General features: G+C 36.7%; 1 protein-coding gene across 1 annotated transcript in view; it reads right to left on the bottom strand.

Moving 5' to 3' along the window:
• The window catches only part of COL4A3 (collagen type IV alpha 3 chain), a 53,946-nt gene that overhangs the window by 7,952 nt on the left and 29,422 nt on the right, over positions 1–16,572 (bottom strand). Inside the window, exons 26-46 of the mRNA XM_072344873.1 lie at positions 16,108–16,276; positions 14,934–15,026; positions 13,736–13,840; positions 12,659–12,756; positions 11,942–12,092; positions 11,693–11,806; positions 10,842–11,009; positions 9,651–9,740; positions 9,241–9,375; positions 8,467–8,565; positions 7,364–7,453; positions 6,583–6,722; positions 5,771–5,897; positions 5,487–5,567; positions 4,439–4,537; positions 3,159–3,209; positions 2,716–2,901; positions 2,025–2,155; positions 1,581–1,653; positions 670–741; positions 436–555 (exon numbers count right to left, since the gene is read on the bottom strand). Of these exons, the coding sequence (XP_072200974.1) occupies positions 436–555; positions 670–741; positions 1,581–1,653; positions 2,025–2,155; positions 2,716–2,901; positions 3,159–3,209; positions 4,439–4,537; positions 5,487–5,567; positions 5,771–5,897; positions 6,583–6,722; positions 7,364–7,453; positions 8,467–8,565; positions 9,241–9,375; positions 9,651–9,740; positions 10,842–11,009; positions 11,693–11,806; positions 11,942–12,092; positions 12,659–12,756; positions 13,736–13,840; positions 14,934–15,026; positions 16,108–16,276 (2,392 nt within the window). The remainder of the gene's footprint in view (positions 1–435; positions 556–669; positions 742–1,580; positions 1,654–2,024; positions 2,156–2,715; positions 2,902–3,158; positions 3,210–4,438; positions 4,538–5,486; positions 5,568–5,770; positions 5,898–6,582; positions 6,723–7,363; positions 7,454–8,466; positions 8,566–9,240; positions 9,376–9,650; positions 9,741–10,841; positions 11,010–11,692; positions 11,807–11,941; positions 12,093–12,658; positions 12,757–13,735; positions 13,841–14,933; positions 15,027–16,107; positions 16,277–16,572) is intronic.

Genomic DNA, 16,572 nt, shown 5'->3' with positions numbered 1-16,572 from the left:
CCTCACAGCCATGGCAGGCTTCACTTCTGATAGAATAAAAGCCTCTCCTTTACCTTCACAATCATTTTGTAGCATACCTACAGTACCTGTTACACGTGTTTCCTCAAGAAATGAGAAATGTTCTTGAGAATGATTCTGCTCATATGAAAACAATGAATGTTTTGACTAAAGATTTTTAATACCATTGTTGTTGCTTAGCTTAATACTGAGGGAAAAACTTGCAAACTCTTTGACTGCAGGTGTGGTGGGCAGATGGAATGGAGCAGGTTACAAATACAATTGTGCGAACAAGGCACCAAGAGTCATTTTTAAATTCTGGGAAGTATTTTTAAAAATATATCAATTTTCTATCCAGCTGTATGTTTTCCTGCCAAACTGAAATGTTTCACCATATGAGACGCACAAACATGTTTAGAGAGAAAAATTATAAAGTACCTTGTAATCCAGGAATCCCTTGAATTCCTTGATCACCTGGTGTTCCTGGGATTCCTGGCAGTCCAGGAGGCCCCTTGCTTCCTGGGACAGAGAATATTCTCCCAGAGACACCAGGTGGACCTAGAAGAAAAACGTAATGAAGAATTCTTTTTTTAAAAACACGCAAACCAAACCAAAACAACAAAATCAAGCTAAGTTAGCTGGTATAAGAATTAAAGTTGTAACAATAGTTACCAGGTTGGCCCTTTGGTCCCCTTGGCCCTTCTGCCCCTCGTGGTCCAGGTGGTCCCTGATTACCCTTTTCTCCTGAAGGAGATTGGAAATATGTTTTTTTTTTTATTTTTTTTTTCTGGTTTGAAAGGTCAGAACAACTGTGAGATGTCCACCACCTTATTTATCAGTCCTGCATGATCCATGCAACCTTTCCGAAGAGTAACACAGTCAGCAGCATCATTTGAAACAGAAGAGTGCACTTCTGCATGTCTTTTGTTACTCTGGAATTTATAGGCCAAGTCGTATCTGTTAACAATAATTTGTTTCCATATCCCTGTAACACAGTTCATCTTCAGTTCCAATTGTCAGTTATACTGATGGCCGTTAGGAAGATCGTGAAGTTCTTCAAAAGTTTGAAACTTAATAATTCTTTTCACAGTGTAAAACATGAGGTTACATCCAGAATGTTCCCTAACAGGAACTGGTGAATGAGATCATAATCAGGACTGTTTTATGGCAAGCAAACAACCTAGTGCTTTGTATCATAATTATGATTAATCATATCTTTTAGTGGTGGTGTGGCACTTCTAATTAGCAAACCAAGTTCCAATGTCCTTACATATCATTAGTAAGACAAACATTTTTAAGTTGCCTCAAATGGAGGCAGTTGAAGTTGTAGCTCTTCCTCACTTTAAGAGCACTTTGAACATACTCAGAGCATCTAACTAAAAAAAAGTTAATTTATTAACTTTTAATAAATTAATTAATGTTAATTCTTAATGAATGCTTTGTTTCATAGCTGACATACATTCTGCTCTTGATAGAGAAACTCCATGTCTCTAGGACCTGGTAGGTGCTATTACACATTACAACACAATGCAGATGTTTTTCTGTTTGTCACGTAGAAGCGTACATAATAAATACATGAATACCTTTTACACCTGGAAATCCGAGAAAGCCAGGGTCCCCTCTAGCACCAGGATAACCTGGTCGACCTTCTACTCCCTGCAAATCAGATACTATCAATAATAAAGACAAAGCAACATCTGCATACTATGAAGTACATTCCTTTTTTGTTCAAAAAATATTTAAAGTGTTATGTCCATAGAACATTCAACAGCTGAAATATTTTGTTCAGTTTTTTTCAGCAGGTTAGAAACAGTCATATTATTATGTAATACCTAATGGCCAAAGAAATGACATGTCAGAAGTACTCAGTGGTTCCTTTTTGGTCAGCTTAAGTCTATGACAACTGTTTTTAGTATCCATTTTAGTATCTTTATTACACATTTATTTCTTTCACTCAGGGTGTTACTTTCATGGTAGGAATGAAATTTGCAATTGAGTAAGAAACAAGTAGCATTCCTTTCACTGACTTTTGGACCTGGGGGGCCACTGTCACCAGCTGGGCCCATTGGTCCTTGTATGCCATCTGCTCCTCTAACACCTTTGCTTCCTTTTATGCTCATAGTGGGAAGACCAGGGAGCCCTTGATAGCCAGGAATACCTGTACAGAAATAGAATATGTAAAGAGCACCACCAACACCATTTCACATACATTACATACAATGCAGATCTATAATGGTACTTCATGTTTCTCGTCTCAGCAATTCCCAAGGAAATATACCCATTTATTAAAAAAAAAAAAAAAAAAAAAAAATGATTGAATAAATAACTAAAATTCATTTTTCTCTAGCCTCTTAATTTAATCTGAGATCAGAGATGAGTTCTTGCAATCCTCTGTAGCACTACAGTTTTTGGTTTTTATATCCTTCAGCTGTAATTAAGTCTGGAATACCTCACTGAAAGAAGTCACATTTCAGACACTGCACGGATTGCAAAGGAAGAAAGCAAAATGGAGTGAAGGGTAAAACTTATACTGCATTGTCCATTCTGGTGTTTGCAATTATAACATTGCATCAATTTGTAAAGGAACTACCTGTTTAATTATGAAATGGGGGAGAATTCTCTGGGGGAGAATTCCCTCCAATCTTTAGTTTTGGACAGTCTGAATTCTGCTTTCAATTATCAATATATCATTTCAGATAAATAGTTATAAAAATATACCTGGTCTTCCATCTGCACCAGCAATGCCTCTATTCCCTTTTGGGCCAGTAATTGCCATGCCTGTTGCTCCTTGAAATCCAGGTAATCCCATTAAGCCAGGAGGTCCAATGGGTCCTTGGTCACCCTGATGACCTTTCATACCTGGTGGCCCAGGAAAACCAGGCAGCCCCATGTCCCCTTTGACTCCTGCGGAGTATAAGTAATACATCAGAGGAGAACTGTCATGATGGTGAGATGGTATGACAACTTTCAGAAATAGGACTACACATAATATATGCATTTATATCTCCCCCAGTGTCATGGGACAGCAGCATAAAAAAATAAGAGGTATTACTTTCAGAGCAGCCCTTGTCAGTAGCATTTTAAGCATCCAAAGGCATCTCAAAGATGAAGACTCTAATATTTAAAAATGAAGTTCCTACTTTCTGAAAAAAACAACTCACCTCTACGACCAGGAACACCTCGAAGGCCAGGGATTCCTCTCCCTGGTGCTCCTACAAAACATTAGGTCACATTATACATAATAGACCAGAGTAAGTGCTCAAAAATATAATTGTCCAGCACTTCATATTTCACTTCAAAAGTCACTGAATCAAACAAAGATTTTTGTTATAAATCCGATAGCTGATACTTTGTATTTTGAATCGGTTCTATCCAGAAATACAAATGATATTTGTACACTTTTCTTTACAGCAGGAACTCTAATTTACCAGTTGTGTATGAAGAAGTCCACAATAAATAAAAGAAAAAGCTTATTTTCAAGAGAAAAAAGTCAGGTAAAAATTTGCATTTATATTGGTTAAAAATTAAAACAAAAGAACATACATAGTTATAAAAACAAAAATATTTCAACAGTGATTACTCAAAACTGAATATGAAATAGCACGTAAATATCTAAGGAGCAGCTGTCAAGAGGATGGGGCAGAATGTTTTTGTCAGGGCAACAAGCAGAGTTTGAAGCACAGGAAGTTCCACCTGAACATGAAGAAAAAAATTCTTTACTTTGAGGTGACAGAGCATTGGAACAGGCTGCCCAAAGAGGCAGTGGAACTTCCTTCTCTGGAGATATTAAAACCAGGATGCTTGCCTGTGTAACTTACTCTAGGGAATGTGCTTTAGCAGCAGGATTGAACTGGATGATCTCCAGGGGTCCTGTCCAATCCCTACAAGCCTGTGATTCTGTGAAAAGGCTTATTATGAATGCCTTCTCAGAATTTTATTTTTCAGACATTAATATATAAAAACATTTTGACTGTAAAACACAAAAGCAATTTGTCGGAATTCAGCACAGGATTGTATCTATCTGTGGACACTGATGATGTCAGGAATGACATTCACTTGAAAGCTTTTACACACTGATTCTTTTTGTGTAAAAGCTGAGACCCCTTCTTTAAAGGGATTTTGATTCTCCTAAGTTTTCTGAGGTGAAACATACAAATCATTAACAGCAACACTTAGGCTCTGGCAGCAATTAACATTTTAAGGGGAAACTAAGACAAATCATATGCATAACGAATGAGTAACAAGCATTTCATTAATAGCGTGTACTACAGTTACATAGAAAGTCAATAAATTCTGTAAAATTAAAAGCCTTTTACTTATAAAGTCCTCTTTGGCTCCACAGAAATTTCTTATTAAATTTTTCCCCCCAGAATTCTTATCATTTTATGTAAGGAAAAAAAGTAATTTTTAAAATACAATGCAAGTATTTCATTGCAGTTACCTGGTTCTCCCTTTACTCCTGGAGGACCCGGCATACCATCCTGACCCTGATTACCTCTTTCACCAACAAGTCCATTTTCTCCAGGGTATCCAGCAGCACCTGTGAATTAAAAAGAACCATAGCACCGTTTGTACTTCTATTATTTTGCACAAAAAAGAGTGAAGATCTGAATTTCTTAAAAAATATATATATATATTAGTGCAGCTACTTCAAGGACAGAGGTATCTAACATATATATATACATTTGTCAAAAGCAGAATATCTTTTGTATTCAGTTCAATGGACTTCGGAAAATTTAGAACTCCCACTATTTCCACCATTCCCACTAACTAACATGGAATCCATGGTGCTGGAAATCCATACAAGCAGCATGCTTTCTTTCCCTAGCTTTATTACAAAATCAAGTTTTCTGGGAGTAGATTCTGATCTTTGCTAAGCACTAAAGCCAACAGAACAACACAATTTAGCTGAAGATCTGCATATGAGAATATTCAATGCCCTTTTTTGAAGACAATGACTGACACTGACTTTAATGAAGTCTATGTTACAAACCTCTTCTACTGCATATTTACACACTCCCCCTTATGTATTTTTTTAAATGGCTCAGTATTTTCTGCTGCTCTAAGAAATGTCTGCAGTGCTCTCTTCCCCTTCTTTCTTCACCAATTTACTTTCTCCTTCATGTTTAGTTATGTCTTAGTTTATTATTCTTTTACTAGGTAAAACAAGCCTTTCCTACTATCTATGTTGCTATCACATCTTGATTCTTTTTGAATGACTGAAAAACAGTATGAAGGAAAAAGTTTCACAGTACTGAAGTGAAATAAAAAGTAATTCACTGAGCTGAACTGAGAACACTGCAAACAGGCTGTTAAAGAGCCCAGCTGAAACTGGAGAAGACAAACAGCCTCATACAAACATTAACAGAGAATGGAACTATATCAGGTAAATTCTAAAAGCTTGTAAGAATATGATTATTGACTATTTCATTACGAAGAAAATAATAAACCAGAGGGCAGCAATCTGGGAGAGATGCTATATACCATACCAGGAGGGCCTGTAACACCCTGTTGCCCTGGGTGGCCCTGCTGTCCTTTAACACCAGCATCTCCAGGAAGTCCAAGTTTCCCTGTATGAAAGAGTTCGGGAGAGAAAAAGAGGCATTTTCACTTGGAATTCAGTTAGCCTGGCTATGCTGACTACAAAGGAGCTACTGAGGTTTATGACTGAATATAAAAGTGCCACCACACAGGCACCCTGCATAGCTTATTGAGAAATTCTCTTCTTTTAGTAGCGTATCAGCATTTAACCCCCCTCCAAAACAAAACATACCTGGGTTTCCAGCAACTCCTGTTTCTCCTCTGAGCCCATGTAGTCCTGGTGCTCCTTCATGTCCTGGCTGACCTTGGGATCCTTTTTCTCCTTTCCTGCCCAAAGCCCCAGGAGCCCCTGGATCTCCCTAAGAAATAGCAGTTGCATGCAAACAGGTCAAGAATGACATTACACTCTGTATTTGAAGAATAGAAAAATCATGCTTATCTTTAAACTTACAAATTAACTTCAGTCCTTAGATGTTTGGTTTTTTTTTGTAGACTTTTTTCCTATTTTATACTAACAGTTGCTCTTTTGATCCAAAAATACATTCTAAATTGCCCATTTTATCTTGAATTACAACAATCTCTTTCTTGATATCTAGCTAATAAAGAAAGTAAACTGACAATCTGGACAGATTAGAGGAGGTATAGGACAGTTTACATCATCAGCCACACCTTTTGGATAATCCCACATGTAAAGATTCACAGCTTTGCAGCAAACAAAACATGCGAAGCAAAACTGCACCCACTTTGTCCAACTGATATCTTACAATACATATTGCCAAAAAAAAAAAGAAAAAAAAAAAAAGGAAATGGCATCAATAGGCTTTCAAAAACCAACATAGCATTAGAGTCCATGATTTTTGCATTTTCTAAGACTATTTCTTTGCAATTCTTGACGCACAAGAGGATTTTTGTATGTATCACCATAAGCATGCCATCTACTTATCTCCTGCAAATTCTACAAGCCTTGCTTACACATTTTTCTGTTTCTGTTATCAAGGGCTCTGCTTTTTGTTTAATATGACAGTGTTTCTATTGCCTTTATACCTTTGGACCAGGTTCTCCTGGGAGTCCAGGAGATGGGTGCCCAGGGTCTCCTTTTTCACCTGGAAAGCCACCATAGCCTGTTGGACCAGGGTCACCTGAAGTTCCTGGAAAGCCTGGAGATCCCTTCTGTCCTTTTTGACCTGGATATACACAGATAATAACAACATTCTTAAAAGGATCATAATCACATATCACACTTCATGCTTTGCTTACTAGTTCTTGTATATTCAGGTGTTCATTCTTCATCATAAGAAATAAAGTATTTTGTACAATTACTGATTTTAATTCCAAACACATTAACAAAAAGTTTATTACATTTAAGAGTATGTAAATAAAATAATTTATATTTAATATATTATCTCTAATTTCAGTAGTTGAAACTTATAAGTCTTATGACCACTAGCCAGGCATTTGGTTACAAAATCAATTAAGCCACTATAAATTATCATGAACTGAATAATTAATGCCCTGAAATTATTATTTAAAAAGCTATTGTAAGCTGTATACAGAGATAGTCATTTATAATACATTATTAACATCCCACTCTAAATTCAGGAAAGAGAGAATTCCTTTCTGCAATTCAGGCAAATGCTGGGGTGTAAGAAGTCTACAAATAAGAGAATAGTGGAGAATAAAAATAAAATATATAAAAAAAATAAAAGTGGAGAATAAATCTCCACTTGAGTAAGTATTGTCTGTGTGCTTACAGTAACTCCTCAGATCTGCCTAAATACTTCTGTACAGCTCTATCAATTTTCAACATGACTTAGTAGAAAATAACCTGGAATTCCCATGTTCCCTTTTTTTCCTGGTGCACCCAGAAATCCTTGTCCTCCAGGTATCCCTGGAAGACCCATAAATCCTTTGACACCTGCAAGATGAAAAAGTAAGTGTCATCTTCACATGCCCTGTTCAGTTACTGACCATCTAGTAGAGCTGAGATTAATACAGAATGTTTTACTTTACACATTGCATGGTATCTTATTTTATATATCAACAAACAGTGAAGTATAGTTCTTCCTACTGCTCTAGATGCACATAGAATTATCAGTATTATTATCAAAGAAAAACCTCAAATATCTTATATATCAGCATTGACATAATAAGGTTTTTGACTTATCACAGCATTTTGGACTGGCAACTGAACCTTTGAACATTTTATCAAGATCAGTAATCTCTGTTAATGTGCTGGAATTTCCTTCCATTATTTACCTGAGTTCAGATTGGTTTCTGGGTGTGTCACAATCACTGGAGCTTAATTTAGCTAAATTAACATTCAGTTTAATGACTGCAAAGTAGAGCTTCAATCTAGAACGCCCAGATGTCTAAATCCCAGGACATTGGTAATCCCTGAATATTTAGGCATGTCGGGTCTGATTTTCTCCCATAAAAAGTCAGAGTACCAAAGTATTTGCAGCTTTTCTCATGATGGCAAACACTGCAACAACTACAAAGGACATATGGGTGATGATACTGGTTATTCCCATCATGACAGGAGCCATTTCAATTACAAGACTAAAATTATTTCTAATTTCTTAATTGTCAAAAATTCTATGCATCTAATTACAGTATTGTAATTTATTTCTAGAAATAAATTATCTTAAAGAACCAAAAATATAGGAAAAGCAGAGAATTTTTTTATTATCATTAATTTGGAGAAAAAAAAAACAACATCATATTCATTTCCTCGCTTAAAGTCAACATGTATCATTATGTATGAGGGCATGGTGATGTCAGAGCAAACTCTGTAGAAGGGCATAGGTAGGTTTATAACTTACACAAAATTTTTTTAAGACTTATTTTCATCAAAGACCCAGCAATCTTCAAAATAATACTATCTTATCCTCATGTGGTATGGGAATTTTCAACATACACACTTCATACCTGGTACACCAGGTACTCCTTCAGATCCAGTAAGACCTGGGGGACCTTGGATACCTGCATCTCCTTTTTCTCCTTTTAGGCCCATTCTTCCTTGGACTCCTAAAATGGTTTCATTAAATAAATAAACAAACAAACAAATTGCACAACAGCATTTTAGAATGTGAGTTTTCTAAATCTTTTAAAGTAATGAAACTGCAATGGAGTAAAATATTTTACTTTGTTAATAAACACAAGCAGTGTCTTCTATATTTTCCACATGAAGACAAAAAGAAGTTTCTGAAATCTACCACATGAAAAGGTCTACACAAGGCCAGATAGCATTAGTTGAGCACACACAACTCAAATGCCAAGTCTCTTCTAATATTATGCAGAAAATAAATCCTCTCACAGTCAAATATATCTAAGCAGAGTCAACTTCTTTATGGTCCAGTATTCAGCTGGTAAGCATACTTGTTTCTGCTCAAAGGCTACTATGTGTGTAAAGACACGTGACTGTAAGAAGTTTATACAAATAAATACCATTTTATTACTGATTTAACATTACAACGTGAGGATTACTAATGATGGACTTGTTAAAATGGAGATAAATTTTCAATGTAATATCCAGCTATCTCACAAGAAAAGGCAGTTGGAGCGTTTGGCAATAATTATTAGAAAGCCATGTGAATATTTTAAGTAGTAAAGCTACTGTCTTCCATATGTTAGAATCCACTGAAACTGCAACACAGATGATAACCCTAACTAGTTTTGAATGATGAATAAGTGAACGTGTACCTTTTGAGCCTCGTTCTCCTTTATTTCCAATCACAACCAAGGTTTCAGATGGTCCAGGAAAACCTTTGTCACCTGGTTCACCTTGAGCTCCAAGAAGCCCTTTTCTTCCTTTTAGCCCAGGGGAGCCAAAAGAACCTGAAAAAAAATACATTTTCTGAAGATAATATTTTGAACATGAATAACACAGAAAAAAAAAAAAACACCAAAAAAACAGCAAAAAACTCTGTAGCAAATCATTAACCATTTTTACAAATACCAGTGAAGCAGGAAAGGTGGCAATTCAGTACTGCTAAAAGAATACTCTGTTGTTCTGTTGGTAGACTGCAAGGGTCCAGAAATCAAAGATTTATCAAGACACAAGAAATTCTGGTTAAGCTCCTGTAATGAAGACATGTAATTTTGTTACTTGCCTCTGATACCAGGGATGCCTGGACTTCCGATCCTGCCAGGGGGTCCAGGAATTCCTAATGGGCCCATTATACCTGGCTCTCCTCTAGGGCCTGTGGAAATGAAACAATAGGAATGCATTTGTTAATACTGATCAGTAGCATAGAACATTACTTTAGAAAGTTATGCACGTGTCTGCTGTTTAAATGGCTTATTGATTCTTTCAATCTTTTCTCCATTTCTAGAACTTAACTGTAGAAGCAAGTTTACCAGCTTTTAACAACTGAAACAGCATTTACATACAGATTAACCTGGATAGTTTGAGGGGTTACTAACGGCAGCAATAGCTTCTACCAATTAATGAAATAACTGAGAGTGACTGTAATATACCTGATATCTGTATTGGGCTGTGACATCTGTCACAGGTGCTATGGGAAAGACATTCCTTACTGGCTCAGGAGCTGAAGCCCAGCATGGACATGACATCAGAAGCACAGGTTTGGCTTGCATGTTCATCATTATTTTTACAGTTGTATATATGAAAATGTATGTACTATCTCCTTGCAACAGAATAACAAGGGATTTAAGAGTACTGAAAAATTTTTGTTTAAAGAGCTGCATTACAAATGTGATTTCTTTTATTCTCCAAACCAAGTATGAACATATTTCTGATGAAATAACCCAACTAAACAACTCACCCTATAGGGATTACCTACTTAAAGTCAGTTCTGTGACAATTTGAGTCATATCTCTGACAGACTCAAGACATGAGCTTGTTTCATTTTTTCCCCAGGGGAAAAAAAAAAAAAAAAAAAGGTAGCATTACTAAGCTATCCATTTGAAAAGGGATGCTGAGTAAGAACTATCGAATTCTTTACTCTTTCATTATGTTGGGAAGACTCTGAATGTTAACTAGCTGGTGTTCTGTTTCAGACATTGCTGTACAGAAAACAGTGCGAGGTAACTTACTCTCTGGAGAACATTGTAGAAAACTTGGTACTGGTTCATATCAGCTTCCAGATATTCTAATTCTTCAGGAAATGATTATTGATTTGTCTTCCATATAAGATCATACAAGTCTGTATATAAAACTGCTGAAGTAAACTGTTTCTGTATTTTCAACTTAGAACTGATTACACGTCACCATGACCAACACCTTTTTGCAGAGACTGACTAGATTTCTATGTCATAACATATATTTACAGAGACCTTACCTGGCACACCAGAGACTCCTGGCCTTCCAGACTGTCCCTTGAGGCCAGGTAATCCTGTGTTTCCCAGGACACCTATTAATCCAGGTTCCCCAGGCTTTCCATAGATTCCTGGGATACCCAAGCCAGGAGGACCTGGTTTGCCTTTTGAACCTAGTGAACCTCTTCTTCCTAAGAAAAAAAATGCATGATGGTGTATGTAAGGTATATCCTGCTAGAAATCTAACCTTCATCTCTATCTTGCCATTACAAGTACAAAACTCTTCTTGAACTCTGACAAACATACAGAAGATATATAGGTGAAAACATACACAGCACAGATTAGACAAACATAAAATACCAATTCTATATTCATCCTCCAAAAACCATGGGGAGTGATTTCCCACCACGACAATAAACATTTTTCAGTTCACATACAAGAGAATAATTGAGCTGAGTGTCTGAGTGGGTTTCCCTTGGAATGGAAATCATACACGGTAGATGCAGGTACTCTGAGTCCCTGAACTGGTTTTCCCTATAGTTGAGACTCTGCTTCTGCTTTGCTTCTTTATCAATGACATTGCATGAAATTCAACCCCATACAAGACAGATGACTGAAATAGACTTCTACCTGTGGAATTTACATCAGTTCATAATCACTTCTGGGGCCATATAATGCAATCTGACTCAATCTGTCTTAATCAGTCATGTGCTTCCTCCAATCAGCAATTCTTTTAAAATGAGACCTCATTGTCTTGCAAATTATCCCATAATCAATATCCATAAAAAATTTCAGGTCCCTCAGGACATTGGAAAGCAGAAATAAAACCCAGAACTGCTCAGCCAAAAATCTCATTTGATTTGGATGATCCTACCTGGTGGGCCTGTAGCTCCCTGGGCACCTGTCAAGCCTGGCAGGCCAGTAAGACATTCAGCAGGTTTCCCTGGAAAACCTGGATTCCCAGGAACCCCAGACAAGCCTGGATCTCCTAAAAGAAAGGAGACTGTTTTCATAAAAATTTAGACAGTAGTTTGAAGCTTTGAGTGAACACTGTTTAACTTGGCGTCCCGTTCTTAAAACATGGATGTCACTTGTGTTCCTCATGCCTCTTTGACCACATTACCTCTTGGGCCACTATTGCCATCACGTCCAGCATGCCCTGGTAAGCCTGGAAGTCCTGGAAGTCCACTATCACCTTTTGGGCCAGGAATGCCATGACCTCCTGGTGAACCTAGTTTGCCTGGCTCTCCAGGAATAATCATGCCCGGGTCACCCTGCAACACAGAAATACAGACAATCACTGTGTACTATGCTTTGCAAAAGTGCCAAAATACTTTTTCCACCCTGTGATCAGCTAGCTTTTTTTTTTTTTTTTTTTTTTTTTTTTTTTTTTTTTTTTAATTATTATTAATCATCATCTTTTCCTGGGGATCTTTCACCTTACCATGCATAATGTCTCCAATTCAGTAGAACACTGGATATTCCTTAATGACCAGCTGCAGATTCTGCATCAATATATTAATTTGTCTAAATAGCTTCTGAACTCTATCTCCTACCTCTAAGAAATTGCTACTAAGCATAAAAAAGCAATTCCCTCTGTTTGCTATTATTGCATTACGATCCTTGCTTAAACAAAAAAAAGTTGGGCCTATATCTGAAAATAAAATTTTTCCTTTATTTTACACAACAGCAATTTTTTCATTAGGATATTTATTTAAGCACCATTGGGCTACTAAATACAGGAGTTCCTATTTTCCTTACACTTATTAATTTAGTTGCGCAGTATCAGATTTAATGAATGGGACCTATGGAAAAGTCAGTGCTGTATTTCTAATCGAACCTTTTCTCCTGGTTGTCCTACATTTCCAGCTCGGCCTGGCTCTCCAATCTTTCCTTCACAGCCTGGTGCCCCTCTGCCTCCAGGAAGTCCTTTATCTCCTGCAAATGAAATGAAACATCAGTACAAATTCTGTGTTTATTTATTTATTTAATTTATTAATTAATTTATTTATAAATTCTGTGTATATTTATTTATTATTTATTTTACAAATGGGTATTTGCATGTATGCTGTTACGCACTTCTTTTACTAAGTTATATCCTTACGTGCATCTGCCACCCAGTCTCTTATTCTCAAAGTACTCACTCAATACTCATTGTAACACTGGTTACATTGTAACACTCAGTTACAAGTGTCAAGTATTAAGTAACTGACTGGAGTGAACCTTTTCTGGTGCCAGCTCCCTACTATTCTCTCCAACAAGCTACATTGTAGTAATTTTAGTATCAGAGCTTTCTACTTTTTGTTTGTATGTTTCCTGATGGGACTATGAGAGTAGTTCATAATATTTCTAGCAACCAAAGGCATATAAAAAAGAGGGGCATGACTGTGCATGAGGAAGGGTCAAATTCACAGTATTCAAAGTGCTTTCTATTTCCTCCAGGGTAGAGCAGATACAACACTGCATTGTATTAACACTGATTAAAAATAAGCTACTCCTACTAGTACAGCTCTGTAACACACATGTAGGTAAACAGAATCGATCTGAAGTAAGTTTGGCACTCAGAACTACTTATTAGGCCAATATTCCAGGAAGCATCAATTCTTTACAATTATCTTTTAAAATATTTTCCTACTGACATCTTTAATAAGTCTCTGAAATACCTCAAATTTGTAATCTGAAGGCAGTGTTGCAACTTTTGCAACTTGAAGGCAGTAAATTACAAGAGCGCTAAATATCACCTAACATTCATTTATTTAAAATCTATTTCAATTCAGATTTAACAACAACAAAAAAGTAGAAAAAAAGGGGTTTCTGTGTTTGTTTGTTTCTTGTTTATTTACACGTGGTTTTTGTTTGTTTGTTTATTTTTGCTTTGTTTTGCTTTGTTTTTTAAAGATCAATAAATGTGTTTTACCTTTTGGGCCCGGATTTCCAGGAAACCCAAGCCCTGGAAAGCCTGTGTCACCTGTTGGCCCTGGTTGCCCCACATCACCTGGCTGACCACTTGTTCCAACCCTACCTGTTCAAAGAAAATACATAAACTGTGATGCATCTAACCACAGAACTTTATCATGTAATAACCTGGTGTTTCCTAGTTTATCATTATTAAGTAGAACATCACTGTAGATCATATTATTAGGTCTTTGACACTATTTATCCTCCACATCACTACAATAATAACTGTGATCTTTGTGTTCACCACATCAAAGCAGACATGAGTCTGTGAGTTCAGTCTTTATGCAATATTCCCAATTTCAACTTTTTTGAACAACTATGTGCAGATACAAATTTTCCACTTGATAAGAACATTCAAGCAACGCATCATAGGGCTGTGGTTCAGAGCAGAACCAACTACATGAACAGAAGCTACCATTAAACTGACAATAGATTTTTCTGTGCTATTCAGGGCAGTTTTAAGGACTACTGTTCTATAAAATCAAATGAGAGGCCTTACAGTTATCTTCAGTCTCACTGCAATATTTAGAAGACCAGCTGTCAGAAAAGCATCACTCTAAACCCAAGCCCCGAACCCACCCACAAAAGGAAACTCAGGAACACTCACAATATATTAGAACAATGGTTAATAAAGGAAAAAATAATAATAATAATAAAAAAAAAAATAGAGCCTGGAAGCTTAGTAATATAATCAGTTATTTGAGCAAGCTTGCAACTACAGTATGAGATTTTTTTTACTGTCAATACTGGGGGCTTAAGAATGCTTCAAACTAATTTTAATTCTTTTCTTTTGAGGACTGCAGGAGTTGCTGTGTATCTTAGATTAGACTTTGCAAAATTATGTCCGAATGCCTTTTAAGATTTATGAGCTGCAACATACACACCTAAAGTTTCTGTTTCTTGGTCTTGCTTAGACCCTTCACTGTACTGCACACTGTGGGCATGGCCCCATGTGTCTTTTTTGTTCATTTTTTTTATGTCCACTTCCCCTAATTTTCTTGAAACACAAGGATACAGCTTATTCCTTAGTCTCTGCATCACAGAAATTCTTACATTTCTCTCAAAATAAACCAACGTTTTTATCCAGCTAGAGATGATAGAGAAATTCCAATCAAATCATCCCTGATTTTGACATTAATTAGAGTAAACATACTCACCAGGCACTCCTGGGGGTCCGGGTAAACCATGTGGTCCTTGAGGCCCTGGCAATGCAGGCAATGGTGCTATCCTACTGGTCTCTCCTTTCAGACCTTCAGGAAATACACTATCAAAGTCTTACAGTTTGAAAACGTTAGGCATTTAAAATATTAGCAAGGAATCTACTCAGTTAAAAATGAAGTCTTCTGCAGTTCCCATACTTCCAAGTAACCTTAAAATCCTGACTTAATACAGGGGTATAATTTTATTGACACTAAGCCCACCTCATGACTTCTTTCAGCCCTCCTGCAGTCTGTTGGAAAACCAGAAAAAAGAGCACAAAATGATTTCAAGTAGGAAATAAAACTTATTGTCAATACCAACAATGACTGCACTCAGATCAGATGAAAAGAAACAAAACTAAAAACCTCACAGCCAGCAATGTCTCCAACAGAGATTTATGTAGATTTCTTGATATGTGAAGCAACGTGACAAACCCAGAGAGATGAAGGCTCAGACAGATGTACTCTGATAATTTCACCTCTTTGGATAACAAATTCACATCTTAAATGAGTCAACAGCTTAGGCATACGGAATCCAACAAATCACTGCAGCTACAAGCACTAAGCTTCAGAATCCCAAGGATCTAAAATTCAAAAATTCTCCTTAAGAAGTGACTTGATTCTATCTTGAGTCCATCTCTCCTGTTCAAGTTCTCTCAGATTATGCCTTTAAATAAACACACTGATGATGCTGGCACTGATTCAATCCTTCCTATTTTCCCCAATGACTTAGCTCACACTGATAACTGGATATATAATTAAGGAATCTTTTTTTATGATGAAGATGGCCAAGCACTGGAACAGGCTGCTGAAAGATGTGCAGTCTTGTTACTTGGAAGTTTTCAAGTCTTGACTGGATAATCCTTTGAGGAACTTGTTCTAATCTCATAGTTTATCCTTCTCTGAGCAGGACTTTGGACCAATGAACCTGATAGGGTCCCTTCCAACCTCAGCTGTCTTATGACCCTAAGATTTTTACTATTGTTTCTAGTGGGACTGAAGCTGGAACAACACAAATCTCATCCTGAGAAAAACTTCCTATTTTTCATAATTTATATCTTTTTCTTCAGTCTCTCTTTGCAATTGAAATCTTTAACATAGGTAAATAATAATAAAATATTAAGCTACAAACCAGCTTCTCCAGGCAATCCATGTGGACCAGGTAATCCTTTAGAGCCTTTGACACCTCTTACTCCTTGTGGACCGTATCCTGGCAGTCCAGGAAGCCCCATCTCTCCAGGAAGACCAGGGTTGCCAGGCAATCCAGGTTGCCCTCTATCTCCTTTTGAACCAGCCAATCCCTATTAATGATTATACATGTCTGTATCCCACAGATTACTTGCTTTTCACACTAACTTTCAAAACAAAATGCCTGATTCTCTGTAACTGTGATATCACACTATTTCAGCAACAGAACAACTCTATTAACTGAGGAGGACTTTTATGACTGAATTATTTGTGATCAACAGAATATGAACTTTAGAATCAATGTTTACAAGCATAGAGCATTCATTCATCCTTTTTATTAAAAGCGAAATCTCACCAGCTCAATTTTCAATCACTGTGGCATTACATCAAACTATTATTTTTCATTTTT

The sequence above is a fragment of the Excalfactoria chinensis genome, chromosome 9 (genome assembly GCF_039878825.1).
Source record: "Excalfactoria chinensis isolate bCotChi1 chromosome 9, bCotChi1.hap2, whole genome shotgun sequence".
Classification (NCBI taxonomy): Eukaryota; Metazoa; Chordata; class Aves; order Galliformes; family Phasianidae; genus Excalfactoria; species Excalfactoria chinensis.
The sequence above is the reverse complement of the archived record's forward strand: the minus strand, read 5'-3'. Positions and strand labels throughout refer to the sequence as shown.